This window comes from Phyllosticta citriasiana, assembly GCF_038021145.1.
Source record: "Phyllosticta citriasiana strain CBS 120426 chromosome Unknown IWZ02scaffold_2, whole genome shotgun sequence".
NCBI classification, from domain to species: Eukaryota; Fungi; Ascomycota; class Dothideomycetes; order Botryosphaeriales; family Phyllostictaceae; genus Phyllosticta; species Phyllosticta citriasiana.
Genome location: NW_027117279.1, coordinates 352,654 through 378,865, shown reverse-complemented (window position 1 = coordinate 378,865; position 26,212 = coordinate 352,654). Strand labels below are relative to the sequence as shown.

Sequence of the window (26,212 nt, the reverse complement as noted above, 5' to 3'; positions counted from 1 at the left end):
ATCAGTGCGAACTACAGGTCTTTAGATTTCAATCACGAACCTGAAGAGGCCAAATTCGGATAGACAAGGCACGTTTTGTAGAGGCGGGCAGGGATTTGAAATTTGCTTGAATTTTGGAAAGCGCTGGAAGTGCAAAAGGTACAAAGTCGCAAATCTCAGTCTAGGAACGCTGCCAGAGGGAAACAAAACCACTTCTAATGGTATCAAAAACGCCTTGTGCATGCAAAATGCTCATCCAAAGTCAGACCATCAACAATCTAGAAACCCCACTGCTTGCACCAATTCTCAAAGAGCGGCGCGTCAACGGCGTTCAAGGTCCTCAGGCACTCGGAGAATTCGCAAGTGTGCGTAGTGTTCATGGAAGGAAGGGCACCACCTGGGGCACGTAGACCCTCGTAAAAGTCGAGCAGCTTGACACCGGGCTTCTTCTCGACTTCCTCCTTGGTAAGAGGGGTGGCCTTGAGCGCGGTCATCCAGTCGTCGAAAGGCACGGCCGCGAGGTCGATGCCCTGGGTCTTCTTGTAAAAGTCCTGGATGACAGGCACGAGCGTGCTCCAGGAGACGACGCGGGGGTTGACAACGTGGAAGACATCTAGGATCTTGGAGGATTGGACCTGGAGGCGGTTCGTGGTGGACTCGAGAACAGTGCGGGCCGCAGCGTCCATCGGGACCCAGTCAACGTTGTCCTGGTTTCCGAGATTCTGAGGGACGATGCCCATGTTCTTGCTGGTGTGGACAATGCTGGGGAGCCACTCGTGGCGGTTCCACACACCTCTTTCCTGGCGAGATCCGGCGAGCTGACCGCAGCGCATAATGCTAACGGGGACCGCGGCCTGCTGAGCGGCAATGGCAAGGATGCGGCCTGCCACGTGCTTGGACTCGCCGTAGCCCTGGGGGAACGGCGCGCTGTCGTTCTCGATGAAAGTCTCGGGGACGGGACCAGAGCCAATGGAAGACCAATTACCAACCGAGGCAATGGACGAGATGAAGGTAATGTGGGCGCGGAACTTGGACTGCAAGCTGAAGTCCACGACGCGGCGGGTACCGGCAATGTGAGTCGGCTCATAGGATTCGAGGGCGTGGTTGAAGTCGACAGCCCAGGCATTGTGGACAAAGGTCGTGACGGAGTTCAGCAGCTCCTCGTAAATCTCACTGGCCAGGCCGAAGAAGTCCCAGCTGAAGTCGGTGCGCAAGAAGGTGACCTTGCTGAAGTCGGCCTTGACGCCGCGCTCAGCAAAGCTCTTGGCCTGGCGAGCCTCAGCAGAGTCGGAGCGGTTGAGACAGTAGATCTTAGCGACCTTGGGAGAGTTGATGCAGTCCTCGAGCATGTAGTTGCCCAGGGAGCCGGTAGAACCAGTAATGACCACAGTCTGCTTCTCAGGCAAAGCAGGCAGGGGAGCAGCGGTCTTGGGAAGGTCCGCAGTGTACTTGTTGATCAGCTCGAGCATGACCTCCTCGCGTGGGCGGGAAGGCTGGGTGGCCTCCGAGTTGGAAAGCTTGGCAATCAAGGCAATGGCAAGCTTGCTGGCGGTAGGGTTACCGTAAATGTCGCGGGGGACAACGGCAGCACCACGGTCAGCCTTGTCAGACTTCAATGCGTGGCTTAAGGCACTGGCAAGGGCCATGACCTGAAGTGAGTCGACCCCAAGATCGAAAATATCCTGGTCATCAGAGTGCTCGTCCTTGAAAGCGGAAAGGACGAGACCAAAGGCCTTGCGGACAAAAGCGCGGGCAGTGTCCTTGTCCGCATCCTTGCTGAGCTTGCCGAGCTCCTCGTCAAAGCCCTCACTAGAGTAAAGAGCATCGATTTCAGCAGAAAAGACGCCGACGGTGGCGCGGCGCTGAATGGAGCCCTTGGGGCTACGAGCAAACTCCTTGTCCTTCTTGGTAAAGGCGATCTTGTTCTTCCAAACCTGACCGTGAGAAGGAGCATCCTTGTTGGCGAGCTCGACAGCAGGCCAAATCTCCTCCAGGAGAGCGTTGAGGTCGTAGTTATCGCCAAGCTTCAGCCAGTCAGGCTCAACCAGCAGGCCGGGCTGGAAGCGGCCCTCGCCAACAACAACAGCGCCCTTGATCAGAGGGTGGTCCTCCACAACCTTTTCGAAGGATACAGGGTTGAACTTTTCACCGTTGCTAAAGACGATCACATCGTCACGGCGACCTCTGTAGCGCCAGAGACCATTTCTGGTGGGGTGAGGCTCAAACAAGTCCTTGGTCCTCCACTCGGTGAGTTCTGGGAACGTGTAGAAGGCACCCAAAAATCTGGGGTCAGAGATAGGCTTGATGACTTGCTCATACAGACCCTCGCCGGCATCTTCCATGACAGTTCCAGAGACTGGATGCCAGTCAAAGTATTGCCAGTCATAGGGGTTCTCGGGAGCACAGTTCAGGATCAAGGATGCTTCAGTAGAACCGATGAGAGTGTTGAGCTTAGTGACCTTGAGGACTCTATCGCCAGCCTCCTTGGCCAAGGGGGCACCACCAAAGTAGACCTGGTTGATGGTGCTGAGAGCCTTGAGACCCTTTTCGGTCTCGCTCATCTCCTCAAGCATGGAGGGTGCGATGAGAGCAGCCTTGGCGATTCCAAGAAGCAGCGAGTCGTTGGAAAGCTCACCGTTGACAGGCTTGCCGAGAGGAGGAAGAAGAAGAGGGCCGGTCCAGATGGTTCTCAGGAGGGCCAAAACACCCATGGCGTGGAAGAAGGGCGCAGCGGTGAACATGGGCTCGCCATCGTTGTGCAACCAGCCAGCCGCGGCAATTTTCTTGCCCGAAGGCGGCTTGGCGTACTTGTGGTGTTCGGTAACAGCCATCCAGCCGTTGGTGGCGTAGATTGGCTTGGGGAGACCGGTAGAGCCAGACGTGTGGAGAACGAGAACCTTTTCAAAGAGACCCTCCTCGCCAACGGTCTGGAAAGATCCCTTTTCTCCTTCGGCGATCATTTCATCGAAAGAAGGAACCATGTGGCCGTGCAGATCCGCTGAGTGCTTGCTGAAAACTTCGAGGTTCTTTTCGATACCTTCGGTGTACATGTAGTGCACAGAGTCGGTGCGGCTGAGGAGGTGAAGCTGAGCCTCGTCAGAGTTCTTGAGGGAAAGCAGAAGAGCCTAATCAAAAAGTCAGAGATGCTTTTCATTCTTGCCATGATTCATGACTTACGCGTTTGTTCGCCTTCATCAAGGCAATGATCATGACGGCGTAGCGGACATCGTTGATGCTGTAAAATCATTAGAAATTGAAACGCTGCCTCGAAGGAGATTTCGCATACCCCATGTAAGCGATGGTTTCACGCTTCTCCTTGTTGATGCCAATGGTCTTTTCAATCCATCTCGCTGCTCCATCAATGGCCTTGGCGAATTCGCCAAAGGTAATGTACCGGTATTCGCCGTTGACATCGGAGGTGCGAGGGACAATCATCCACGTCCGCGAAGGATCTTTTGCTGCAATGTCCTCGACACGGCGGGGAAGAGGCTTGTCGGCGTAGGGGGAGAAGCCCCAGTTCTCGGAGACGTTTGCGATGGATCCCATGGTTGATGAAAAATTCAGCGAGGACTTGAGCTGTGAAATCGATTATGGTGGGTTTCAAAGTTCTTGAGGAATGGTGGATATTGTAGAAGAGGCCGCTGGATGGAAAGATATACACAACTTCGAGAGAGTTCATGTCTGTTTATATAGATTCCATCATTGGGCGGGTGTTTGATGAACCATGACGTGAGTCGTACATCAAACAGCCAAATTGAGAATAAGAGGGTCCCTGAGGTCGCCACGGACGTCGCGGGGATGCGACGGAGTGCGCGTACGGGCGCCGTTCATCGCGAAATCTAATGGGCTAGAAGACATCGGTGGAGGTTCGGAATGGCGATCGGACCGCGAGAGATGAAGCGGCGTGGCGGTATCAGGGAGGGTGCCGAAAATCTTGCTTGAGCGCAGGATTTCCCACGTTTGGTGTAGGGACCAAAATGGTCTTCCTCGCTCTTTGCTTCGGTGGCCGCGGCCGGTAAACGCGAGCGATCACGGCTCACGGCACCCAACTCCAGAAGCCAGTCGAATGTGGCATGGGCGGTGGCCTTTATTCCGCACCATCACGTCATGGCAGTCCCGACAGACTGGGTCCTGAAGATGCAAAACGACAAGCTTTTTTTTTTTTGGCATGGGCAAAGGCTTGTCCAGCGCCACTGGCAAATATGTCGAATTCTGAGGCAAGGGTGGCGCAAGGGCCGGCCCGCACCTGATCTCCAGGATTCAGCAAGCGAAGCCATGCAGTCAGCAAGTGTCGATTCATCCGTGGTCGCGGTTGGAAGTTCGAAGATGGTGCTCGGACCGCGATCGGGGCTGGCTCGCACAATCCACGCAGGTCGAAGGTGGAATCTGCGTCTGGACGGGTATCGGCAAGGGGAAGAAAGAGCCAGCGATAGCGTCTTAAAGGAACTGGTTCCTGCTCGCACGCGATTGAGAGCGAGCGAAGACGACCAGTCCGTCCAGGGGAAGGCCGTGCGAACGGAGCGCGCGTTGATAGAAAGCCGAGGCCGAAGACGACCAACGGTGGCCGGGAAGCACGGGGCCGTGTGCTAGAAGTGCGGAATACATGTACTCGACAGCCCAGCTGCAGGACATGCACCACCACCGCCCAACGACTGAAGAAGACGAGCACAGCGTAGCCGTTGAAGCCGGGATGGCGGCATGAGGATCGAACGACGCAGAGGAACAAGACAGGTCAGGTCGGGTACGTGCCGTCGACCTGCCCAAGCGAGACGGAACGGCAGAAATCCCTCCGGCCTACCAACCAACCATCCAACCAGAGCCGCACCAACGCCCAATCTCTGCCGTCTCTCGATACGTGTACGACCTGATCTTGCCAAGGGCCTTGGGAGAATCCACAATGGACCTATCACGTCCTGCCCCGGCTGGATGCTGATGTGGCACACAACCTCCATCCACTCCTGCGCCTACTCGTAGCCATGGCTCTATTGCACCATGAGCCATCGACGCCATGGACACGAATAACACCAAGTCCAAACGCCCTGGCGACGCTGCCCTGCGCGAGACTCCTGCGTACACCGCCGAATCAGACTCGCTCGAAAATGCCACAACCCAGCCAGTCGACCATCTGCATCGCAACCTTTCCAACCGGCAGATTCAATGGATAGCCATTGGTGGCAGCATTGGGACAGCCCTCTTCGTGAGCATCGGCTTTGGGCTCATTGAAGGCGGACCGGCGAGTTTGCTCCTCGGCTTCATCCTATACAGCTGCGCCCTTGCCCTGGTCAACAGCACCATGGCCGAGATGGCCGTCTTCATGCCCGTCAGCGGATCCTGGGTGCGCATGGCGTCCAAATGGGTCGATTCCTCACTAGGATTTTGCAGCGGATGGAACTTCTATTTATATGAGGCCATTCTGATCCGTATGCTCGACTTTCAGTGTCTCACTACCTAGGTGGGACCAAAAGGCCTCCTGTAGACTGATAATGTACACAGCGTTCGAGATATCCGCCCTCATACTGGTCCTACAGTACTGGAGCAACAATATCCCAACTGCCGCTGTATGCATCGCCTGCATCGTCTTCTACGGGTCCGTCTTGTTGCCCTCGCTCATGAATGCTCCCGAAACGTGCGCAAGAGCACCCTGCTAATCCGGCCCAAAGAATCATCAATGTCTTCACGGTCCGCTGGTACGGCGAGACGGAATTCTGGCTCGCATCAGGAAAGGTCATCCTTATCCTCATTCTTTTCGGCTTCACTTTCGTTACAATGGTTGGCGGCAACCCCAAGCACGATGCCTACGGCTTCCGCTACTGGCGCGATCCAGGCGCCTTCACCACATATGTGACAATTGGGAATCTTGGGCGATTCCATGGATTCCTCGGTGCCTTTTTCCAAGGCTCGTTTACAATCGTTGGACCTGAATACATTGCCATGGTTTCGGGAGAAGCAATTTACCCAAGGAAGACAATCAAGGAGGCTTTCAAAACGGTGTACTGGCGCTTCGGCTGCTTTTACATCCTGGGCGCACTGTGTGTGGGCATAGTGCTGCCATACAACGACCCAAAGCTGAACACCCTGTTGGGCAATGGAGACACAGGCAACGCGGGCGCCAGCCCTTACGTCATCGCGATGCAAAACATGGCGATTGGCGTGCTTCCAGATTTGACCAATGCTTTGATGGTGTCTGCGATTTTCAGTGCTGGGAACAGCTATGTGTTAGGAGTCCACTGCGCGCGAGTGCTTCTCTTGGGCTGACAATTTGATCACAGATACGCCGCAACTCGCACACTCTACGCACTGGCGCTGGACGGCCACGCGCCACGCTTCCTGACCAAAGTGACGCGGCGCGGCGTGCCCATCTACGCTTTTGGCATCACCATGATCTTCCCGTTTCTATCTTTCCTGAGCGTCGGCAGTGGCGCCGCCGAAGGACTCAAGTGGCTGGCCAACCTGACGCAAGCCTCGCAGCTGATGAACTACATCTTCATGTGCCTGATCTACCTCTTCTTCTACCGTGCGATGCGCGTCCAAGGCTACGACCGCGTCAACCTGCCCTACCGCGGCTGGGGCCAGCCGTACGTCGCCTGGACTGGACTGTTCCTCATGATTGGCACTGTTGGTGCTTACGGCTACACTGTCTTTCTGCCCGGCGGCTGGTGGAATGTCGGCACCTTTTTTACTTACTACACCATGGTGTTTGTCTGCATCATCTTGTATGTGGTCTTCAAGGTCGTCATGCGCACTCGCCTCGTGCCTCCAGGCGAGGCCGATCTAGTCTGGGAGCGTCCGCGCATCGATGCGCACGAGGCAGAGACGGAACCGCCGCGCGGCATTTGGGAGGATGCACGGCGCTCTCTTGGGGTGCGATGGAAGGCGAGGAAGGGTGGAGAGGTGTGAATGGGTGGAATTGGCCTGAGGACAGCAGGCGCAATAGAAATGAATAGACGGGCTTTTGGATAGAGCAAATATCTAGACAACAGACCGCTTGGTTTCAAAATAGACGCCATCGAAATCCAAGCTCACGCTTTCTGCAGCTACCTTACTTCGCTTTTGCCATTTCAATTGCATTTTCACTCTTATACATGTGTAGGAAGAGTGAACGTGCCCCATACCTACCTTGAGTCCATTGTGGAGTTGCTGCTTTGGAAGCTGGTTTGGGTCCTTCCTACGTTTTATCACGGCTTTGATTCTTTTCCTCAAAATCGTTTCTTTCCAAAGCCTTCAGCTGCTTCTTGTCTTTCCTGAAAGAGAGTTAGGTGTGTTGTCGACTGACGTCGTCTGGGCAAAGTTTCGGGGTTCCCGCCTGGAAGAGACACGGCTCCACGAGGTCAATGGAGTCTTTCACGTCCGCGGCGGCCGGCAGATGACTCGAAAAGCCGAAGTGAGCGGTTCGTCGGTTGCGCGGTTCCATGGGAGCAAGGGGGCCACGGCCGACGGACGATCCTCGTCACTCACTGCGGGGCAGCAAACAAGGAAAGGCTCACTCATCCCGCAGCTCGCAGCAGGCAGCTAGTGATTGCATTTCTAAAACGTCGCTCGCCCTTCATCGGCCAGATCAACCTCACCACCATTCGCCGCGCAACCCCCCCTGGCGCTCGTCTCGCTCAGAGTCTCAGCTGCTCGCGAGCCTGCCACCTGCGCCGCCCGCCCGCTGCCAAACGAACCGCATCCTTGCCGCACGTAATAATAATAATATCGACAAACAACGAACCAAATACCCACTATACGGACGGACGCCGATTGCCAAACCATGACGACGCCGTCTTCGACCCACGAAGGAGCAGCGGGCGTCCCTGCGCTCGGATTGACGTCTGAGCAGCGACGCTTCTTTGATCAAAATGGATACCTCATACTGGCGGACGAGCTGAGCGCCGACGACGTGGCCGCGCTGCTGGACGAGTCGCAGACAATGCTGCGCGACGTTTCCATTGCGGACCATCCCATGACCAAGTTCTCAACGGGTGAGAAGGAGGATCACGTTGGTGACGACTACTTCTTGGAGAGCGGGGACAAGATTCGCTTCTTTTTTGAGCAAGGTGCGTGAAAGCGTGCGTGCGTGCGTGCGTGCGACAAGGTTTTTCGTGCCGGTACCGGTGCTACCGTCAGGCTAACATCATACGTTTGAGCGCAGACGCCTTCAACGAGGCTGGAGAGCTCACCAAGCCCAAGGAGCGTGCCATCAACAAAATTGGCCACTACATTCATGAGCTCTCGCCCCCGTTCCGCCGCATCTCGCTCTCGGCCAGGAACGCTGCCATCGCAAAGGCGCTGGGATTTCACGATCCTCGCGTGCTGCAGTCCATGGTGATTTGCAAGCAGCCAGAGATTGGGGGCCGCGTGCCGCCTCACCAAGACTCGCCCTTCCTCTACACGAATCCGCCGAGCGCCGTGGGCTTTTGGTATGCGCTCGAGGACTGCACGGTCAACAACGGGTGCTTGAGCTTCGCCAAGGGCACGCATAAGACGAGCCCGGTCAAGCAGCGGTTTGTGAGGATGGTCGAGGGTGGCACGGGCTTCGTAGACAACCACGACGGGGCACAATTTCCCCCAGACATTCAGGCGCTGCGTGAAGGAGGTGGCGTGGATTCCAGGGCCACAACCGACATACAGAGCGAGGTCGAGTACACGCTGGGCGAGGTCAAGGCGGGCACGCTGGTCCTGATCCACGGCAACGTGCTGCACAAGAGCGAGAAGAACCTGAGCGGCAAAAGCCGCTTCATATACACGTTCCACGTGATTGAGGGCCAAAACGAGTATGACGAGCGCAACTGGCTGCAGCCGCCACAGCAGGGGTTCTCGAAGCTCGAGGCATAAGGGTTCATGCGGAGTCGTTTAATGTTCCTGTCGGCGGAGATGGCTCCACGGCCCAGGGATCTCATTCGGACGTAAGCAGCCAAGGCGAGTACAGGATTATTGAAGCACCAGCGCCCCCTTCTTGGACAGTGAGGTTGAGCGAGAGAAGCCGGACGGACAGTGGTGTGTTGCAGTGACAGTGGCCGGCGGAGGGAAGCATTTGAGGCTTTTGGACGGTGCGCCTGGACCTCTGCAGGGAGCAGGATCGATATGGCCTGTCGTGCGCAGGCCGCGAATTGGGTGCTGGAATAGGCACGTCGTCCAGCGAATAAGCGCGTGAGCTCGGATGGGGTAGATTGACGGACGAGGGCTCCCGTCCGGCCGGCGCACGACTAGGTATGTGAGGTGGACTTCGGCAAAGTCGTGGTGGGCCACGCCATGGTCAGGCTCAGTTCGCCACGGCACCACACGGTTCCAGGTGGTTACCTAGGTCGCCACCACGACATCTGGACGGCGATGTACTACTGTCTTGGTTGTCTTGTTCCAGTCTATCAGGGCCTGATTGATCGATAAGACAACTAGCCGAGCCGTCCTTGGCGAGTAGCTTGTGCCGCGGACCGTGGATGAGGCTGAGAAGCTTGTTCGTTTTTGGCGTTTCTTGGGCGACGACCTAGCATCGCGATCATGAGGACGTCAAACACTGACCACCAGCCGGTAAGCGAGACGAAAAAAAATAATAATAATCGAAGCAGGGGAAGGAAAAGAAAAAAAAAAAAAAAGAAGAAGAAGAAGAAGAAGGCGGCGGCGGCAATCAATGCCCAGATCAGATTAGATTCGGCCAGGCGAGCCCGTGGTGCCTTCTCCATTGGCCCTCTGCCCCGACCGATATCGCCCAGTGGCTGGCATCCTCCGGCTCCCTCTCCACTCGGCTGATGGGCGGCCAGTCGAGACGTCGGCTTTTCCTCTTTTTGCTGGCCTCTCGTCCGTACCAAACCCACGACCACCGCTTCCGTTTCCGATCAGCTCGGCCCCGGCCCAATTCTTTGCTGAACTGAACTTCACTCGACGCTGGCCTGACCGACATCGATATATTTTGCTCATGCCCCGCCCTATCTGATCCGAGTCGGCTCCCTCTCTCTACACACCACCCTCCCAAAATCTACTACCAACAGTCATGGGTGTCATTGACCAGATCAGAGGTCGTCCGGACTCGCGTCATGTCGCCGCCATGGCAAATCCTGACGAGCCTCAGCCTGCTTCGCCAGAGGCTGGTGTGCAGGAACCCAAGGCTCTCGACGTCAAGACTGTCCCCAGCACCGACACCAGTGGCTCCGACACCCGAAGCCTCGAGGCCAGGAACGAAAAGGAAATCGAGCAGCACCCTGACGAGGTTACCAAGGACGCCTACCTCGGTGTGCAAAAGGCTGAGGCTGCTGCCCTCGTATGGGGCAGGAAGACCATCTACGCCCTCTACGCATGGTGAGTTTCTCAATTCTCATTCCATTGGATCATCACTGACTCGCTACCAGGATCTGGGTCTGCTTCTTCATGCTGGCTTTCCACTCCTCAATCAGTTCCAATGTTCTCGTCTACGCTTACGCCAACTTCTCGACTGCCCCTCAAATCAGTACTGCCAACATCCTTGGAACCATCATCGGCGGTGTCCTGAAGCTCCCCATAGCTAAGATCATCAACATTTGGGGTCGTGCCGAGGGTCTCATGTTCTTCGTAGCCGTTTACGTTCTTGGCATCATCATCCAGGCTGCCTGCAATGGTCCCGATGGCTATGCTGCTGGCTACGTTCTGTACTGGATCGGCTACGACGCTGTTTACCTGATCTTGGACGTCTTCATTGCCGACACTTCGGGCCTGATCAACCGTGCTTTTGCTTTCGCCTACGCCAGCACTCCCTTCATCGCCACGGCCTTTGTCGGTCCGCTTGCCGCTCAGTCCTTCATTGACACGTCTGGTTGGCGCTGGTCGTTTGGTGCCTTTGCCATCATCCAACCCTTCGTTTTCCTCCCTCTTGCTGCCGTCTTCAAGTACTACGAGAACAAGGCCATCAAGCTGGGTGTCTACAAGCGGGAACCCAGCGGACGCACTGCCATGCAATCCCTTGTCCACTACATTCACGAATTTGATGGTCAGTTGAAATCATTTGCCCCATTTAGCTCCTACTAACACAGTTGTAGTTGTTGGTGCGCTTTTGCTCATGGCCGCCTTCATTTTGTTCCTCCTGCCCTTCAGCCTGCAACAGTACGGCCGTGCCCAGTATCACAGCGCCTCCTTCATCGCCCCCATCGTCGTCGGCTTCTGTCTCTTCTTCGTTTTCGCCGCCTGGGAGAAGTGGGGCACCCGCGTGCACTTCATTCGCTGGGAGCTATTCAAGCAGCGCACCGTTCTGGGTGCCTGCTGTCTCGCTGCCATTTCCTACTTCTCCTTCTACGCATGGGACCTTTACTTCCTCAATTTCAACATGGTCGTCTACGACCTCAGTGTTTCCATGGCTGGCTACATGGGACAGATTTACAATGTCGGTTCCTGCTTCTGGGGCGTCGTCTTCGGCATCTACGTGCGCCTCACCAAGCGCTTCAAGTGGGCCTGTTTCTTCTTTGGCTTGCCTCTTCTGATGCTCGGTGCTGGTCTCATGATTCACTTCCGGGGATCCGAACAGGGTATTGGCTACATAATCATGTGCCAAATCTTCATCGCCTTTGGCGGTGGCACTCTTGTCATTGGTGAGGACATGGCCGTCATGGCTGCTGCTGATCATGACGGCGTTCCCCTCATGCTGTCTCTCATCGGTTTGTCGTCGTCTGTCGGCGGCTCCGTTGGCTACGCCATCTCAGCCGCCATCTATGCCAACACTTTCCCTGAAGCGCTCCAAAGCCGCCTCCCTGCCTCCGAACAGTCCGACTGGAACAACATCTACATCCAAGGCTACACCTACCAGAAAACCTTCCCCGTGGGCTCGGAGACTCGCGATGCAATCAACTACGCTTGGGGTCAGAGCCAGCGCAACGGCGCCATTGCGGCGACGGCCTTCCTGGTGCTTGCTTTCCCTGCCATTGCCGTCTGGAAGGACTACAATGTCGCCAAGAAGCAGGTCAAGGGCAACGTGTTGTAAGAAATAAGCGTGCATCTTTGCTCTTGGGCGGCCGTTGCGGTGCAGTGGATAGAAACATTCAATCATCTGCGGCGCAGCTAGCTACCACAGCCACGGCGACGACGCCGTGCCATCTGGAGGAGATTCGAAAACTTTGTTGGATGGTCGAGGTATCTTGATTGATGACCGTAATGGTGGATGAACAATTGCTGGGATGGGTTATGAATGGTGTCGGGTCTGGGATTGGTCGTAGTTCTCGTGATACCACTTTTTTGTTTTCTTCCTTTCGTTGTCGACTACTTCTGCTCGCTCTTTTCACTGCACAGTCACGGCGCATGGCGAAGATCCGCGCGCTCAAAAAGAATAGAAAGACGAAAAGGCGTTGATTGGTCTACTTGCTGCTCCTTTGATGCACGAGCACTTTGCTACGTTCGGGCTTTCCGTCACTTGGCAATTTCTGTTTGCCCTCGACCGCACCATGTAGCGATCGCAATTCTTCAACTCATGGAGACGTCCTCCACGACTCTTACCGGCTTTTCCCGCGACACGACGACAGGCCTTCGAAACCAATTGCGCTCGGCTCTCGGACTTGTCGTCGCACTCACTGCTCGCTTGTCGAATATTCAAGTCAAAGCTTAAGCGGCTCAAATCGAGCCAAACCACGGACGGACGGACGGACGAGAGCTGAATGCAGCGTCTGCTGCGGCGCGCGATGCAGCGGTGTGGAGCATGCGAGTACCTTGGTGGCGCTAGAGGATATATTCCTTCGATGCCGTTGCCGGCGACCACTGTACCAGGATGGATGACGGGGAAAAGAAAGCGACGCGAATGGAAGCAAGGGAAGAATGAGGAACTGCTGTGACAGGGACGCCCGAATGTTCCCCGCATTCTCTCAAGTGGTGCGGCGCCCTGTCAAGCCTCCCGTCCTGTCAAATGCCATGCGACACGCGCGGGATGTGAAGAACCCGAGGAAGGGCACCAGACAGATTGGCGCACCGTGGATGGATCTGAGAAGGGAGCATGATGTAATGGGCGTGTCGGACCTGACGCCGTTGGTATGGTGAGTGGAATCTGGAGATGTGCTAATGGCTTCGGTCCCAGAGGTGATGATGAAGGAGAATGAGAGCTTTGAGCGCGTTTTCTGGGAATGCTTGGAAATTGCTCCTCCGGAATGTTTGTTCCTGCAGAGAGTGTGTCCCTAACGAACCAACCCTCTCGTTACCATCAGCACCGCCAAAAGTTTTTGCAAAAGATGCCGTTCGAGGGTAGAAATGTAGGTACGCGTCAAGCAACAGGGCCAGCGGCCTCTCGGCGCAATTACTGCCAGGCGGTGGCGTCGCCGTTCGTCTCCACGGTCCGCGTCAGCTCTTCGACGCGGGCAGCCAGTACGCCAACTGCACACATCACCCGTCCATTCTATTACCTCACGATGCCTTTGTTCTCTGCCCACCACCACGCCGCACCGCACGTGGTGATGCGCCAGTTGACACAGCAACGGCGCCACTGAAGTTGTTTGTTTGGGGGGGGGGGGTTCTCTTTTCTTTTCGAAGCGCATCCATCTGTCCGCGTAGTAACGCTTGCTCAGCGCGCCTTTCGCGCGGCCAACGAGCAATCGAGATGACATGGCGAATGGCTGGCTGGCTGGCTGGGCATTTTTGGCACTCCTCAAGTCCGCGGGACCGAAGAGACTACCCTTGGTGACCCTTAGTCGTCGTCAGCTGCTGTGGGCTGCGAACGTACGAGATGCGTGGGGACCTACGTGCACTTGCTGCGCCTGCGTGGCAGCATGTCCCAGTAGATTGTTTGTCTCTCGGGTGTTGTCTCTTTCTGCCATGTTAAGCAACGGTGAAGCTCTTTCTTATTGTCGGGGCTGGACTGGACTGGACTGGACTCTGTGCGACGTTCGTTCTGGAGGAAAGGCGGTTGACTTGGTTCTTCTTCTTGCCACGCTCGGCTTCCTTGGCTGCCACGGGGTCATTTGATTCAATATCAGATCGTCCTCCCTCTTTTGTCTTCTTGCTCTCTTTTCCCTCTGCTTTCACTTAGCTCATCTTGCTTTGTCTCCTGGTCCTGCGTCTCTGGACCGCCTCCTTCAACCTCTGGCACGTCCACCAGCCTGTGGTTCATATCAAAACACACACAAACAAACAACAACATGCACCCACCACGCTTTTCCACCGCCACAGCAGCAGCGGCCGCAACCGCGCTTCTCCTCCCCCGCGCCGCCCTCGCCGCAACGACCTGCAACCCAACCAACAGTTCGCAATTCCCCTGCACGCCGAACCCGGGACTGTGGAAGGCGTCCTTCACGACGGACTTCACGGCGGGCCAAAACACGTCGTGGAGCATGACGTACGGCTCGGTCGACTACACGTCGGCCGGGGCCGAGTTCACGATTGCGAAGCAGGGCGATGCGCCCACCATGCAGACGGATTTTTACATCTTCTACGGCAAGGTTGAGGTGACGATGAAGTCGGCGCCAGGTCAGGGGATTATTAGTAGTGTTGTGTTGGAGAGTGCGGATTATGATGAGGTTGACTGGGTGAGTTTGGCTTTTTCTGCTCAGTCTTTGGTGGAGGTGGGAGTCTTCTGTCATGTCTTGGGAGCAATCGCCAGTCGCTGTTGTTTTCTCATTGAGCATGACTTACCACAGACTCACAAGATTTCCCTGATTGAGCAGCGGAGCATGGCGCAAACTAACGAAAAATCCACAGGAATTCTTCGGCAGCGAAAACACCGAAGTCGAAAGCAACTACTTCGGCAAAGGCAACACGACCACCTACGACAGAGAAGACTACCACACAGTCAGCACGCCGCAAGACACGTCGCACGTCTACACAATCGACTGGACGCCGACGGCGCTTACTTGGAGCATCGACGGCACGGTTCAGCGCACGCTGGCGCGCTCGGCAGCGCTCAACGGCGCAAACTACCCGCAGACGCCCATGGCCGTCAAGCTGGGCATCTGGACCGGCGGCGACAGCTCCAACGGCTACTGGACGCGCGAGTGGGCCGGCGGCAACACGACGTACAGCGCCGCCGCCGGCATGCCGTGGACCATGACTGTCGAGAAGGTCACCATTACGAATTACAATCCTGCCGTTGCGTATAACTGGACGGATACGTCGGGCGACTCGGATAGCATTGTGCGGTTGGGCTTGTGTGCGAGTGGCAGCAGTAGCACTGCCAGTGTTAGTGCCAGTGTTAGTTCTGTTTCCAGTTCGAGTGCGTTTCCTGTTGTTGTTTCGACGCCTGGAGCTGGCGGCGTTGGAGCTTCTACCCCTGTTGCTACCCCGTCTGCGTCAACGCCTACGCCCGGCGGCGCGGTGTATACGGGCGCAGCTGTTGCTGGCACGTGGCAATCGGGCGCGCTCGTTGCTGCGGGTGCCCTGGCCGTTGCCGCATTCCTCTGATTTCGCTTGGTCCTGTCGGTGCTGACAGCAGGCTGCAGAGCTTTGCTCTTTTTGACCCTTTTGGTCAGGGGGAAATCATTAAGACAAGTCTTATGTCCTTGCGGCTTTGCAGCGGCTCCCTACGCAGCGGTGCGACGGCTCGAAAGCCAATGTTGTTTGATCTTTCATTTTGGCATTGAGTGTTTTCCTTTCTTCTGGCTGGCCCGATTGAATTCCTCCTGGAGGTCTTCCCGACCGTGTATGACTTGTTTTTTGATAGCCAGGAGCGTTTGTTCCTTTCTTTGCCTGGGCATTGGGTCGGCAGGTAGTTGGCGATAGGTAAGTAGTCACTGGGTAGTGAGCCAGAGATTACTGTCGTCGAAAAATGCCATCACCAAAGAGATCCAGAACTTCTTTCGCTTTCTTGTCTTGACTATCATGGAGTTGCTTCGAGAAGACTGCAGCGTCCGTCCTTTGGATCCTTCGAGCGCAGGGAAGGGTGTCGGTATCGAGTTGCTGTCTTGAGTGCAGCTATCCGAGGTGATTAGAGCGCCAAAATGCTCCTACAAAGCGCTTTCTCTTCCGCTGTGCGATTTGACCACAACTTTGTCGCGGAGCCACAGGAGTCGGGAGCCACATGTAGATGCGAGGTTACTTGGGACTTGGCCGGGCAGGCGGCAACGACATGTTGCGTCTGTGCGCCAAGCGGGCTTATGTCATCCGCCGCGCATGGATTGGCCGGCACGGTCGCTTGACTCACCGTCCCAACCTCGTTCCTTTACATCCACAACACCATCGCTACGTCGCTCCCCGTCACGTCTTTTCGTCACCTTTCATCTCGTTGCCGGTCGTTCCATCGCCCGTCATTTCTTCGGTCTTTGAAATTATCTTCGCCAGCGCCCTTTTGCGACCGACAGCTTCGTTCCGACGCACCCACCTCGCCCCGACGCCGTCGGCTTTCACCTTCGGCTCGACTCTCCACTGCTCGACTCCTTCGCTCGAAACGATCATTGGAGGACACAAGGTGGCTTTGTGGGAGCATCCGTCAGCTCCGGTTTACAGGCGCACATCACTTTACAGTGGTGTTGTGCCGTGCTTGCCCGCCAGGCACTCTTCAAGACACCCGATGCTCACAAGCAGGCCAGCTTGCCAGTATCCACTCACCAAACGTGCCTAACCCGCACCTTTGGTGAAAGATCTGGGGTCTGTGTGTGTCTAACCTCTCGGTTGGACCCGACTGTGTCTCCGGTGTCTGAGGGGCTGTCTCGCTGGTGCAGGCGTAAACCGTGATCTGAGCGGGGGTGGGGAAGGTTTCAAATTCGGATTGGCGGTGGATTTTTATTAGTTCAAGGATATTTGGACAAGTCTTGTTCCCGCTATCAAAGTTCCAGTGATTGCTAATGGTGAGGCGTAGACATAGCTTCACCAAATCTTATGACGATGGCAACCTTTGATGACTGTAACCTGAAGGCTTCAAGCGCCGCTGTTGACTCTTGCCCGGAGGCTTCAAACGCATGGCACCAACTCCACCTGGATATCTCTGCTCCGGTCATTGCTGGATGGCGTTTCCATGAAGGACCATCAAACTATATTGGATGCAAGCTCGGCAACGTGGGAAATAGAGTCGTTGCTGATATTCGTCTGAACTCGTCTCGATCTTCAGCGTTGTTCGACATTCGTGTGCCTGTTGAGCTGAAAGCCTTTGCGCGCACCACCTACGTCCACCTCTTGCTTGATCCAGTCAACATCAAAGGAATAACCCGCGCCGAAAGCGTACCGGATTCGATACAAGGTGTCTTTGTGGGCAGCAAGCAAAGCAGTGCCGCAGCTCAAGTTGTCGGTCTCGAGTTCGATATGACGACGCCTGGCTCCCTTCTTGGCCCTGAAACAGCAAGGACTCCAAAGACCAGGAAGGCACGAGAAGCATTCGAAAGGCTCAAGTCACTCGCCCAAGTCGCCAAATTCACCCTCTATGTCCCTAGCCAGTATATCTCAGACAGTCAAGCTCAACGTCTTGGCGCGATGTTCAGCGAAGGGCACCAATTTCGTGCGGACTGGCCTGAATTCAAACGCATGTATGGCGGCAGGGGAGCGATTCTACTCGATTGGGAAACACTCGAGACCACATCTTTGCCCGATGAGAACGCCAGCCCACCATCCTACGACGAGATTGGTCCTGCTCCCCCTCTGCAGCTGGATAGCAAATCAACTCTCAAAAAATCACGACGTGGTAAGTCTTTCCCCCTTGAAAGCGACGGAAGCGAATGTCTAACGCAAATTTGAGCAGAATTATCGCCAGAAACGGCTCTATCCAAAAAGAGAGTCAAATTTGCGCATGTGAACACTCCTGGAGACACCGAAGATGACGAGGAAGAGTGGAAACGATGTCTGCAGGAAGAACTTCAGTCCTTGAGAAGCGAGGTGAAAGGTTTGCGGAAAGAGATGAGGCCGTCCTCTGCAGGACAACAAGAAGCATTCAAGCCAGAGGGCTTGCCAATTGTGGAACCACAACAAACCCAGGAACCCACGTCTGCCCCTGACGGAGAACCGCAACAAGCGACAAATCCTCTAGAAACGCGCATAGACACACTCGAGAATCGCATCAACAAGCTCAGCGACCAGCTTTCTCGTCTTATCTCGGACACTGAAAACGCAAGATCTTCAAACGCACAACAAATCGCCGAGCTCAAGCGACATTTCGACGAACGAATAGCGGCCATTGAATACATGATGGATGCCGAAGTTCACGACGCTCGGCGCGACGCTGAATTGGGTTTGGACGAGGCGGAGGCGCGGTGGGAGGAGTGGAGGGTCGGCGCGAAGTCAGAACTGGAAAGCTTTGTACAGGAAGAGATGGCGGAGGTGGAGGAGACGATCAAACGAAACCTGCGAGGGGCCGGGAGGATTGGTATGGGAGCGACCGTCTACTTCGATCTTGAATAGCACACGACACTTGAATGCTCCCTCTCAGAACAATCCGCTTGAGGTGCGTCAGTGTCTGAGGGCGTTGAACCGCCTGCAAGGACGTCAATGAGGAGCATCCATAAGTCACAACATGAAGAAGCCGTGCCGGTGTGCCACGACTCTCGCTATTCAGCCTGGTTCTCTCACAACCTTGACAGCTCTGCGCACTAGCAACCTGCCAATGTATTGCGAGTCTTTTTCCTGCAGTCATTTGCAGAACTTCGAAACAGGTCGGCCCGGGCCGCATTGACGCTCATTCGTTCGCGAAGTCCTCTGGAATTGTCAACACCGCCACTAGCTTCAACGGCAAGCTAGGAACACGCGGGAAGGATTTCAAATCGAGCCTTTGAACGTATGAAGAGCTGTGCTTGAAGTGGCTCAGGTAAACTCGCCAAAGTCTTGCCGTAGTGTCCTGGCCGACTTTGCTGTTGAAGCAAAACCGAGATTGATGGACCACCAACGGAGCCCTGGAACCGTTACTTCGTCGCGACAGATTGATATCAACGGATAGCCAAGCCGCTGAAGCGGTGCGGTACCGGAAGTCAATTTGGTCCCTGAATATGGATTCCGCCTTGCCAATTGCTCTGGGCGCCCAGCTGCGACGTACCGCTGGAGAACAATCCGCACGATGAGCTAAGCAAGTCTCGTTGTCGCTGTCCAAAGACACCAAAGAGCAGAGGATAGGTTCTACTCCGGGGCAAAGGGGCCGGCGGATCACTGAGTCGTGGTCGAGACTTGTGTTCTTTTAGGGCAAAAAAGCGAACTTGGCGGCTGCCATTGACTCGTCGGACTCCACCAACGGTCTTCGTATCTCGTTTCACGTAGGGCGCCCCCAGAACCGACTTACTCCTTGAAACTATTTCTGTGATGATTGAGGGCTGTAGGATTTACCCAGTGACCGGTATCATCTGAAGATGTCTTGTTCGATGCGCAAACTGAGCTCGCTTGAGGGTACTTTTCTATTGCTTAATCTCTGGACGAAGACAAGACTCCATACTCCATGTTGCTTATGAACTTGGGACATGCTGGCATGAGGCCTCTCAGGCAAGCAGGCAGTGCCCCCAACCAGTTTTTATACACGATAGAGCTTTGCGAGTTCTGATCTTCAACAAACGACATTATGGCAACGCCCTCTGGTATCGAGCTCCCTCCTAACCTCAAGGTCGCCATCCCAACTCTTGTCGGCAGCTCTCTCTCCTGCATTGCGACGAGCGCCGTCCTCATATCATGGGTCTTTCTGGGACGCGGGAAGCGTTCGTTCCGATACGCGCTCGTCCTGAATCTGACTTTCGCCGGTATGTCATGCAAATTCACAGCATCAAGAACGAAACTAACGAATGTCTTTGCGAGCAGAGTGGTTGAACTCTTTGAATAATACCGTTTCGGGCATTTATCGAATGACGCACGTTGGTCGGCACGTTCCCACGAATAGTTGCACATTGAACGGCTGGGTCGGGCAACTTTCCGTCCAGGTACGGAGCACACAACACGACTGAACAGGACGGCTCGCTGACTTTGACAAAGGCTGCAGACTTCTCAATTCTGGCAATAGCGGTCGTGACAATATTGACCATCAAGCTAAAGTCCTATATTCTCGATGCTACCTTCGACAAGAAGATTCTTATATGCATCTCGATATGGATCGTGCCACTTTCCACGAGTAAGTCAAATCGTTGCCCCAGGTTTTTCGTATTTGCTCACAAGTGGAGCAGGCACTGCGGCCGTAGCCCTGCACCAAATCGCGCCGGTAAGCGGTAACTGGTGCTGGATCTCAGGAGAAAAACCGTACCTTCGATACGTCTTGGGTCACGCCTGGCGCTTTGCCATCATCATCATTGTCATTGTCATTTACGCCTACGTCTTCTTCTACATGCGCAAGCGCTTCCGGTATATCTCGGAGACCATCAGTACAGGATCGTATGACCATGGCCGCAGCTTTCACCACGAGCTCGCCGTGGTTCCCGCGCCCAATGGATTGGAGCCTAAGCAAACCCATCTCAGCACGAGCCTGTCCAACACCATGACCAACACGTCGAGGTCGAGCACCAGTCATGCACGCACAACAAAACACAGGAGAAAGCAAAGCAGGAGCGTTGAGCGGGACATCTGGAGAATGCTTCTGCTCAACACTTACCCGATGCTGTATCTTCTACTCTGGATACCGGGGATCCTAAATCGCATCATGGAGGCCGTTGGCAAAGATTACGAATGGCTCGACGTCATGCAGAGCTCGACGCAATATATTGGGTTTGCCAATGCCATAACCTACGGCTACAAGGAGCATTCGCGAGACGTTGCCGCATGGATGAAGAGTTTGGGATGAGAGGCTTTGGACCACAATTTGGATGGTCAATTTCTTGCGCGCGCTGGTCCTTGCTATATTTTTCGTTGTCGACGAATCCTACGACCTCATGTCCCGACTTCAATTCTCGATATTCAGAGCTTTCTGACAGCATCATCTGGCAAGGCTTTCGCAAAAGAGAATGCAATCATCGCCTCGGCTTGTTCATCCATTCCTTCTTAACTCTACACTGTCGTTTGTTTCATCGCCCCCTGGTTAGGTTTCCCGAAATCCTAACTCGCTCTTACAACGTCCCAGTATCTGAATCTTGCACTGCTCTGAACATCTAGAAGGCCTTCTCCTTGAGCCATTTCCTCATCATTACATGCGTCGGAATCTCTTGCGGGTCGACTCCAAACGGAGGGTCACTGATGCAAGAAATATGCGTCTCAATCTCCTCGACAAAAACCTCAAAGGACCCCTGTCCGTCCCACTGCTCCTTGAACTGCTTTGCAAAAAGTTCCTGGCTGTCGATCAGCAAATCACCCCTCCCGCAAACTTGCAGCACATTGGACACGATCCCGCCAACGCCGTTCCACCAGCCCGCCGGCGCCGAAATGGGTAGGTTGTACGCATCCGCCTGCGCACCTCCAAACCAGTCCATGGCCCATCTCTTTAACGACGCGGGATGCAAACAATCCCTATTGACGCCGCTCGTCATGGAAGGATACTCGACATTAAAAGGGTCCGTCCATGGGCATATCAAAACTGTGCCCTTGAAGCAATCACCTTCGTTCCACATGGCAGCCGGCACGTTCGCCTCGTCCGGGTGCCGGTGCAGCACGTGGCTCAGCAGCTCCAGAACCAGGTTGCCGCCGGCCGAGTCTCCGGCTATGAGGATGCGCTCCGGCGGCACTTCGAGCGCCGTTCTCACGTGATTGAATAGCGCGACTGCCTGGCTCAGTTGGCGTGGGTAAGGGTGGAACGGCGCCAGGTCTTGGTGTAGCATCAGCGCGGCGAAGTCGCCCCCGCCGTGTGGGTCAACACTTTTGCTGCTGCTGAATTCGCGCACGAAGGCTTCGCAGAGCATGTAGTGTCCCGGGCCTGGCGGCAGGTTGTACCCTCCTCCTATTCAGCGTCAATGGGCCTGCTTGGCCTTATCTTTCTGCTCGCGAGGGATTGAGTCGGATCATTACCATGGAAGTAGAGCAGAATCGTCTTGGCCTGCTTGGAGCCAATCCACGACGCCGACGTCCCGTCTGCCAGCGTCTCCGTAGCGGGCGATACTTTGGCTTTCTTGCACCATGTCGTGTAGGTCTCGATTGAATCGGGAACGATTGCACTGGCTTTGTCGTCAGTTCGCAATCACACAATAAAGCCTTCTTTCTGATCAACGCACTGCTCTTGCTTCGAGGAAGCCAGCGAGAAAAAGGTACGGCAATAGATGTTGAAGGCATTTCGGCGCCGGTCTCCCGAATACGCTTCTCTCGGCGCTCCGATGGTTGATATCGTACCAAGAATAATTTGGAGCACTGGCACAAGTTTCAGTTGGGACTGTCTCTTTTTGACTGGAAAGCAGACATACCAGTGATCAATATGACCTTGGCAAGCGATACTTTCTCGCCCAAGGAGAGCTGCTGCTCCTTCTGTGACCGCCCGCCCATCTTTTCCGCTGTCCCTTTGCGTCTGTGTCCGACTGCTGCAGTTTTGCGACTAACTGGGGAGATAGCTCAACAGCAAAAGTCTTGGTACGTGGCGTAGGTTTTACCACGGCACATGCGCTTTACTTTGGACAATTGCACTGAATTCAGTTCGACTGGTGACGTAAAAAATCGACAATTGCTCAATCGCGACTTGAATAAGCAAGTTGGGTTTTGGTGGGCATGTGGGCGCGTGTGGAGGTCTTAAAATGGAGACTACTGTGGGGTAACTACACCAGGATCCGCGCAAGCCGACGACTGTGGAACCGGGAATTGTGCTACCGACCAAGCAAATCGTCAGCAAAGTGCGGGCGCAGTGGCCATAAGTCTTTGATAGCCGAGGAAACGAATGATGCATGTTGTTGGTCGTCTTTCTGATTCGTTCTGCTGACTGCTATCTGATGTCGATCCGCCAATAGGTGCTGTGCTCTGCGCACAAAAAAGTAGCTGTACATGATCTCGCCTTCATATAAGAATTGAACAAAAAACATTAAAGCATCGCAAGCCGTCGTTCCGCCACCTTGAACCTCCTTTTTTCTGCTTGTTCTCGCTCATCTTTCCTCTAGCTGATGACGACGTAGAAGCCGATCGGGCACTTGCCAGAGTTCTGAAAGTATTCAAACGTCGTGTCGTTGCTGCACAGCATACCACTGACTTCGAGGGAGCCCTGGCCGGCTTGCACGCCGCAGTCTCCAGCGTTGATGATGAAAGACTTGCCCGGGGACAGCGTGGCAGGAGGGGAAGGTGGACCTGTGGTTCGCGCAAGGCAAAGCATGTCAGTTGGGTTGCACAAGGATCGCACGTGGCGGTGTGACTCTCCGCCACACTGAGGCTGACGGAAAGAGCGATGGACGTGAGACATTTGCCGAGTTGAAAGACACAGAAATAGGTGAAACAGAAAACGGGCATGGAATCATAAACGTACTTGGACCCGGTGCGGGCTGGTTGTTCCACGTAGTAGAGTCATTTGCACCAGTGCCAAAGGCGTAGCCAGTGAATGTGAAGTGCCCTTCCATGGTATCCTGGCCATTGATATCCTTGAAGGTGTAGTCGCTGGTTTCGAGTTGGCTGTGATCTGGGAACAAGAATTCAAGCGTGCAAGTCTTTCCCGCAGCTGACTCAGGAACGAAAAGATTGAAGATTGTGCAATCTGTTGGCGCGGCGTTAATCGTGATATTGGGGATTGGGCGACATTTTCTTACAGTCGTTGGGTGTGATTTTTGGGCTGTAGACTGTGCCGTAGTTGGTATCAGGGTTGTTCTTGGAAATCGGGTAGATGCCGACGGGGAAAAGCCACTCGCTTGTGTCTTCAGGAAGGAGTCCGCCCTCAGGGCACGTCACATCTCTGGCCTTCTTTTGGCATGATGGAGCTGCCGAGGCTGCAAGGAAGAATGTGCTGACAAGAGATAAGGTCTTGAGGATGGCCATATTGATGTGTGTGTTCTTTTGAAAAACTTCCAAGCCTTGCAAAGTAGGTCGAATGGGATAGCGGTTGAGTCTGTGGATGTTTGACCAGTAACCGCGTGCTGGAGAGTAAATAATAAGTAGAGCGTGTCGATGCAGGAACCAGGCCAGGATGAGCACTATTTATCTCCTCTCCCCACGACCCACGAATAAACCATGCTCATATCATGAGCTCTAGACTGCAGCAATGTCTTTGCGCCACCAATTCCAGTCATCAGTCTCGTCAGTGGGGAGATACTAACGGCGCCTCCCCCTCGGCTAGTGCAGCCCCCCAGTCCAGCTGCACATCTGTCAGCGCCCGAACTAAGCCCAATACCGCAATTAGTACGCGCTACCCTCAGCATGACATTCACCACCTCGACCCCTTATCCAGATTCAAAGCTTGGCTCGCTCTTCTAAGCTCAAAGAAGGCGGATTGCCTATTCTGACCGGGACCTGCCGCTGCTACCCCGGACGCCCCAATCCTCAAACCAATTTAGGGGTTGCGATACCGGGAAAAAGCGCTGGAACACTGCGCAGAGAGCAATTGCGCAGTAATTTTATACTGCCAGTGCGCAAATTGGCGGCAAAACTGGAGAGCGGGGGCGTAACAAAACCAAAGCTGCAGTAGTTAGTATCGCCCGATCAGTAAGACGGCTTGAGACTTTGAGTTGTAAGGTATCCACAAAAGAGGGTCCTATGCTCTCATGACAACTGCGGCCATGCCGCATACATTAAGGTTCCAATAAAGGTTGCAGTGGTGACCACATGTCTGGAGATTTCTTGGCCTCATACTGCAGCATCGCCGTATGGCGTTGCTATGCCTCGACTCAAAAAAGACAAGCAGTCGTGCAAGTCATCACGAGGCTTGCCGGTGAATGACAGCGGGGAGCCAGCATCCCGCGCAGATCATACCGATGTCTCCGGAGGGATCCATACGATGCCTTGATGTGGAAGGTTACACGGCGAGCGCCAGCTTTTTCTTTTGCTGGTAATGGTGTGAGATTGATTGTCAATTGGCGACACAAGAGCAGCCTTGATCCGGATGAAAATATCCTAGGGCGCTCAAAACAGCGACCTGTTGCCCAAGACTATTGAAGCAGCATCCAAGCTCTTTTCGCGTAGCCGGTTGGGATGGCGAAGTCGATCAGAACGGTCGATTCGGTCGTTGAAGTGGCCGAAGACGGAGCGCGCGCTGCCGGATTTCCATCTAGACCAATGGCAAGCGAATTGCATGACAGCCCATACGAGATGAAGCGATTTAGGGTAAGTGACAGAGGGACAAACAACAAAAAGTTGGAAAAAGGTGCAAGGCGGAAGCTGCACATTTTGGGATTGACCCCGGTAAAAGCTTCTGCAACTACGGACGCGGGGTTGAGACAGGCAGACCGCAGCCGAACACGAGGTCAAGAACGTGCAGATAGGATCAGCGATGACCTTTGTGGTAAGCTGATGGGATGTGCTGTGGAGCCTGATGAACTATTTAGCAAAGCAGGCTGTCAAAGTGGGCAGAGCAGTGGTCGACTTCAACCCCAGTCCGCCATATCTGCTCTGGTAAGCGCAGACGCCCATGCCCTTCCTTCGTGGGGCTCATGTGGGGCGCAGGGAGAGGATTCCAACAAGGAAAACATCCGGGCGTGGCTGATGATCGTTGAGGCGGAAGAAATTGCGGTTGGTAACAAGCTGCAGGACATCGTCAGAGGTGCAGGCCCGAATCTCCGTCACCGCCATCATGGTGGCATCGCTGTCGCCACAATCGTATTCTCAACAAACGGCACAACGGGTGTAAAGGCGACTGTGGGCAACTTTGCGAGAGGAGCGATGGACGGAGGTTGATTCGGGAGTGATGGAAGTTAGAATAAGGTTAAGACAATGACAGCGATCAAGCGCTCGGGAGGTTGCAGCGGACCTTTTCCGCGAGCCTCAGGTCCTCGCCAACCCCCAGGGGTCCTGCCGACCACACTCGACTTCCACCACTTTCGCACAATGACGGGAGGGTTCTCCATGTCCACCGTAGCTGTCGAAGGATCAAGCCGCCTGATACCGCTTTCGAAAGGCAGAAAGTTCTACCATCATCTCGGTTTTTTTTTTTTTTTTTTTTTTTTTTTTTCAGCTCGTCTAGACCCTAGACCAATGCCCCGGCTTCTCCCGACAAGCCTCAAATCCTCTTCTCATCAACCACAGCCCCTATGCGTTGACGTAGCAATCTCACGAAATGGGCTGATGATTATCACCATCATTCCTTCCATACTGGTATTGTTGAATCATTCAAGCATAGAATCTACGATTTGCGCATACTCAGACCATTCTGTTGGTGCTGGAATCTTGCGATATCTTGTTTCCAGTACTCACACAGCATGATAAATCTACGTTGAAAGCAGAATCTCATAAAGTACCTAAACTGAGTGGCAAATATCACAGCTCACCTACTACTCAAACACAATCAGCACTCAAAGCTACGAAAGACTCCACGCGTGTATACCACAGGTCGTTTCGCGTCGCATGATCGATATTATGGCTCTGTGCGAGTGCATATCACGTTGCACTTACTGAT

The 26,212-nt window shown here is 54.6% G+C and overlaps 10 protein-coding genes across 10 annotated transcripts; 7 read left to right on the top strand and 3 right to left on the bottom strand.

The window, feature by feature from the left end:
* Positions 1–67: 67 nt before the first annotated feature.
* IWZ02DRAFT_122405 (uncharacterized protein) lies at positions 68–3,805 on the bottom strand. The gene is made up of 3 exons (XM_066761480.1): positions 3,266–3,805; positions 3,157–3,214; positions 68–3,104 (listed from the first exon to the last, which is right to left on the bottom strand). Exons 1-3 carry the CDS (start codon positions 3,523–3,525, stop codon positions 258–260), a joined length of 3,165 nt encoding a protein of 1,054 aa, XP_066625862.1. The 5' UTR covers positions 3,526–3,805; the 3' UTR covers positions 68–257.
* A 973-nt stretch (positions 3,806–4,778) lies between these two features.
* On the top strand, positions 4,779–7,054 carry IWZ02DRAFT_122409 (amino acid transporter-like protein). The gene is made up of 4 exons (XM_066761481.1): positions 4,779–5,399; positions 5,473–5,566; positions 5,640–6,194; positions 6,249–7,054. The coding sequence occupies exons 1-4, from the start codon at positions 4,988–4,990 to the stop codon at positions 6,874–6,876; spliced, it is 1,689 nt and encodes a 562-aa protein (XP_066625861.1). The 5' UTR covers positions 4,779–4,987; the 3' UTR covers positions 6,877–7,054.
* A 419-nt stretch (positions 7,055–7,473) lies between these two features.
* Positions 7,474–9,072, top strand: IWZ02DRAFT_122362 (phytanoyl-CoA dioxygenase). Its single transcript, XM_066761479.1, has 2 exons — positions 7,474–8,015; positions 8,111–9,072. The coding sequence occupies exons 1-2, from the start codon at positions 7,730–7,732 to the stop codon at positions 8,791–8,793; spliced, it is 969 nt and encodes a 322-aa protein (XP_066625860.1). The 5' UTR covers positions 7,474–7,729; the 3' UTR covers positions 8,794–9,072.
* A 720-nt stretch (positions 9,073–9,792) lies between these two features.
* Positions 9,793–12,066, top strand: IWZ02DRAFT_122337 (major facilitator superfamily domain-containing protein). Its single transcript, XM_066761477.1, has 3 exons — positions 9,793–10,251; positions 10,302–10,915; positions 10,965–12,066. The coding sequence occupies exons 1-3, from the start codon at positions 9,947–9,949 to the stop codon at positions 11,897–11,899; spliced, it is 1,854 nt and encodes a 617-aa protein (XP_066625859.1). The 5' UTR covers positions 9,793–9,946; the 3' UTR covers positions 11,900–12,066.
* Positions 12,067–14,060: 1,994 nt separating this feature from the next.
* Positions 14,061–15,036, top strand: IWZ02DRAFT_349206 (concanavalin A-like lectin/glucanase domain-containing protein; the record flags this gene model as incomplete). The annotated part of the gene is made up of 2 exons (XM_066764237.1): positions 14,061–14,420; positions 14,593–15,036. Coding segments are annotated over 2 exons (804 nt in total), but the record flags the coding sequence as incomplete, so codon positions are not given.
* A 1,674-nt stretch (positions 15,037–16,710) lies between these two features.
* On the top strand, positions 16,711–18,213 carry IWZ02DRAFT_487189 (uncharacterized protein; the record flags this gene model as incomplete). Its single annotated transcript, XM_066769336.1, has 2 exons — positions 16,711–17,500; positions 17,558–18,213. 2 exons carry the CDS (start codon positions 16,711–16,713, stop codon positions 18,211–18,213), a joined length of 1,446 nt encoding a protein of 481 aa, XP_066625857.1.
* A 1,180-nt stretch (positions 18,214–19,393) lies between these two features.
* IWZ02DRAFT_510966 (G protein-coupled glucose receptor regulating Gpa2-domain-containing protein) lies at positions 19,394–20,709 on the top strand (the record flags this gene model as incomplete). The annotated part of the gene is made up of 4 exons (XM_066770516.1): positions 19,394–19,529; positions 19,585–19,706; positions 19,759–19,894; positions 19,947–20,709. Coding segments are annotated over 4 exons (1,005 nt in total), but the record flags the coding sequence as incomplete, so codon positions are not given.
* On the bottom strand, positions 20,710–22,288 carry IWZ02DRAFT_122201 (Alpha/Beta hydrolase protein). Its single transcript, XM_066761476.1, has 4 exons — positions 22,101–22,288; positions 21,915–22,047; positions 21,712–21,857; positions 20,710–21,643 (listed from the first exon to the last, which is right to left on the bottom strand). Exons 1-4 carry the CDS (start codon positions 22,177–22,179, stop codon positions 20,862–20,864), a joined length of 1,140 nt encoding a protein of 379 aa, XP_066625855.1. The 5' UTR covers positions 22,180–22,288; the 3' UTR covers positions 20,710–20,861.
* A 271-nt stretch (positions 22,289–22,559) lies between these two features.
* IWZ02DRAFT_441280 (ubiquitin 3 binding protein But2 C-terminal domain-containing protein) lies at positions 22,560–23,790 on the bottom strand. Its single transcript, XM_066766902.1, has 3 exons — positions 23,418–23,790; positions 23,141–23,365; positions 22,560–22,965 (listed from the first exon to the last, which is right to left on the bottom strand). The coding sequence occupies exons 1-3, from the start codon at positions 23,641–23,643 to the stop codon at positions 22,778–22,780; spliced, it is 639 nt and encodes a 212-aa protein (XP_066625854.1). The 5' UTR covers positions 23,644–23,790; the 3' UTR covers positions 22,560–22,777.
* Positions 23,791–24,792: 1,002 nt separating this feature from the next.
* IWZ02DRAFT_429731 (uncharacterized protein) lies at positions 24,793–25,494 on the top strand (the record flags this gene model as incomplete). Its single annotated transcript, XM_066766003.1, has 1 exon — positions 24,793–25,494. One exon carries the CDS (start codon positions 24,793–24,795, stop codon positions 25,492–25,494), a length of 702 nt encoding a protein of 233 aa, XP_066625853.1.
* Positions 25,495–26,212: the final 718 nt, after the last annotated feature.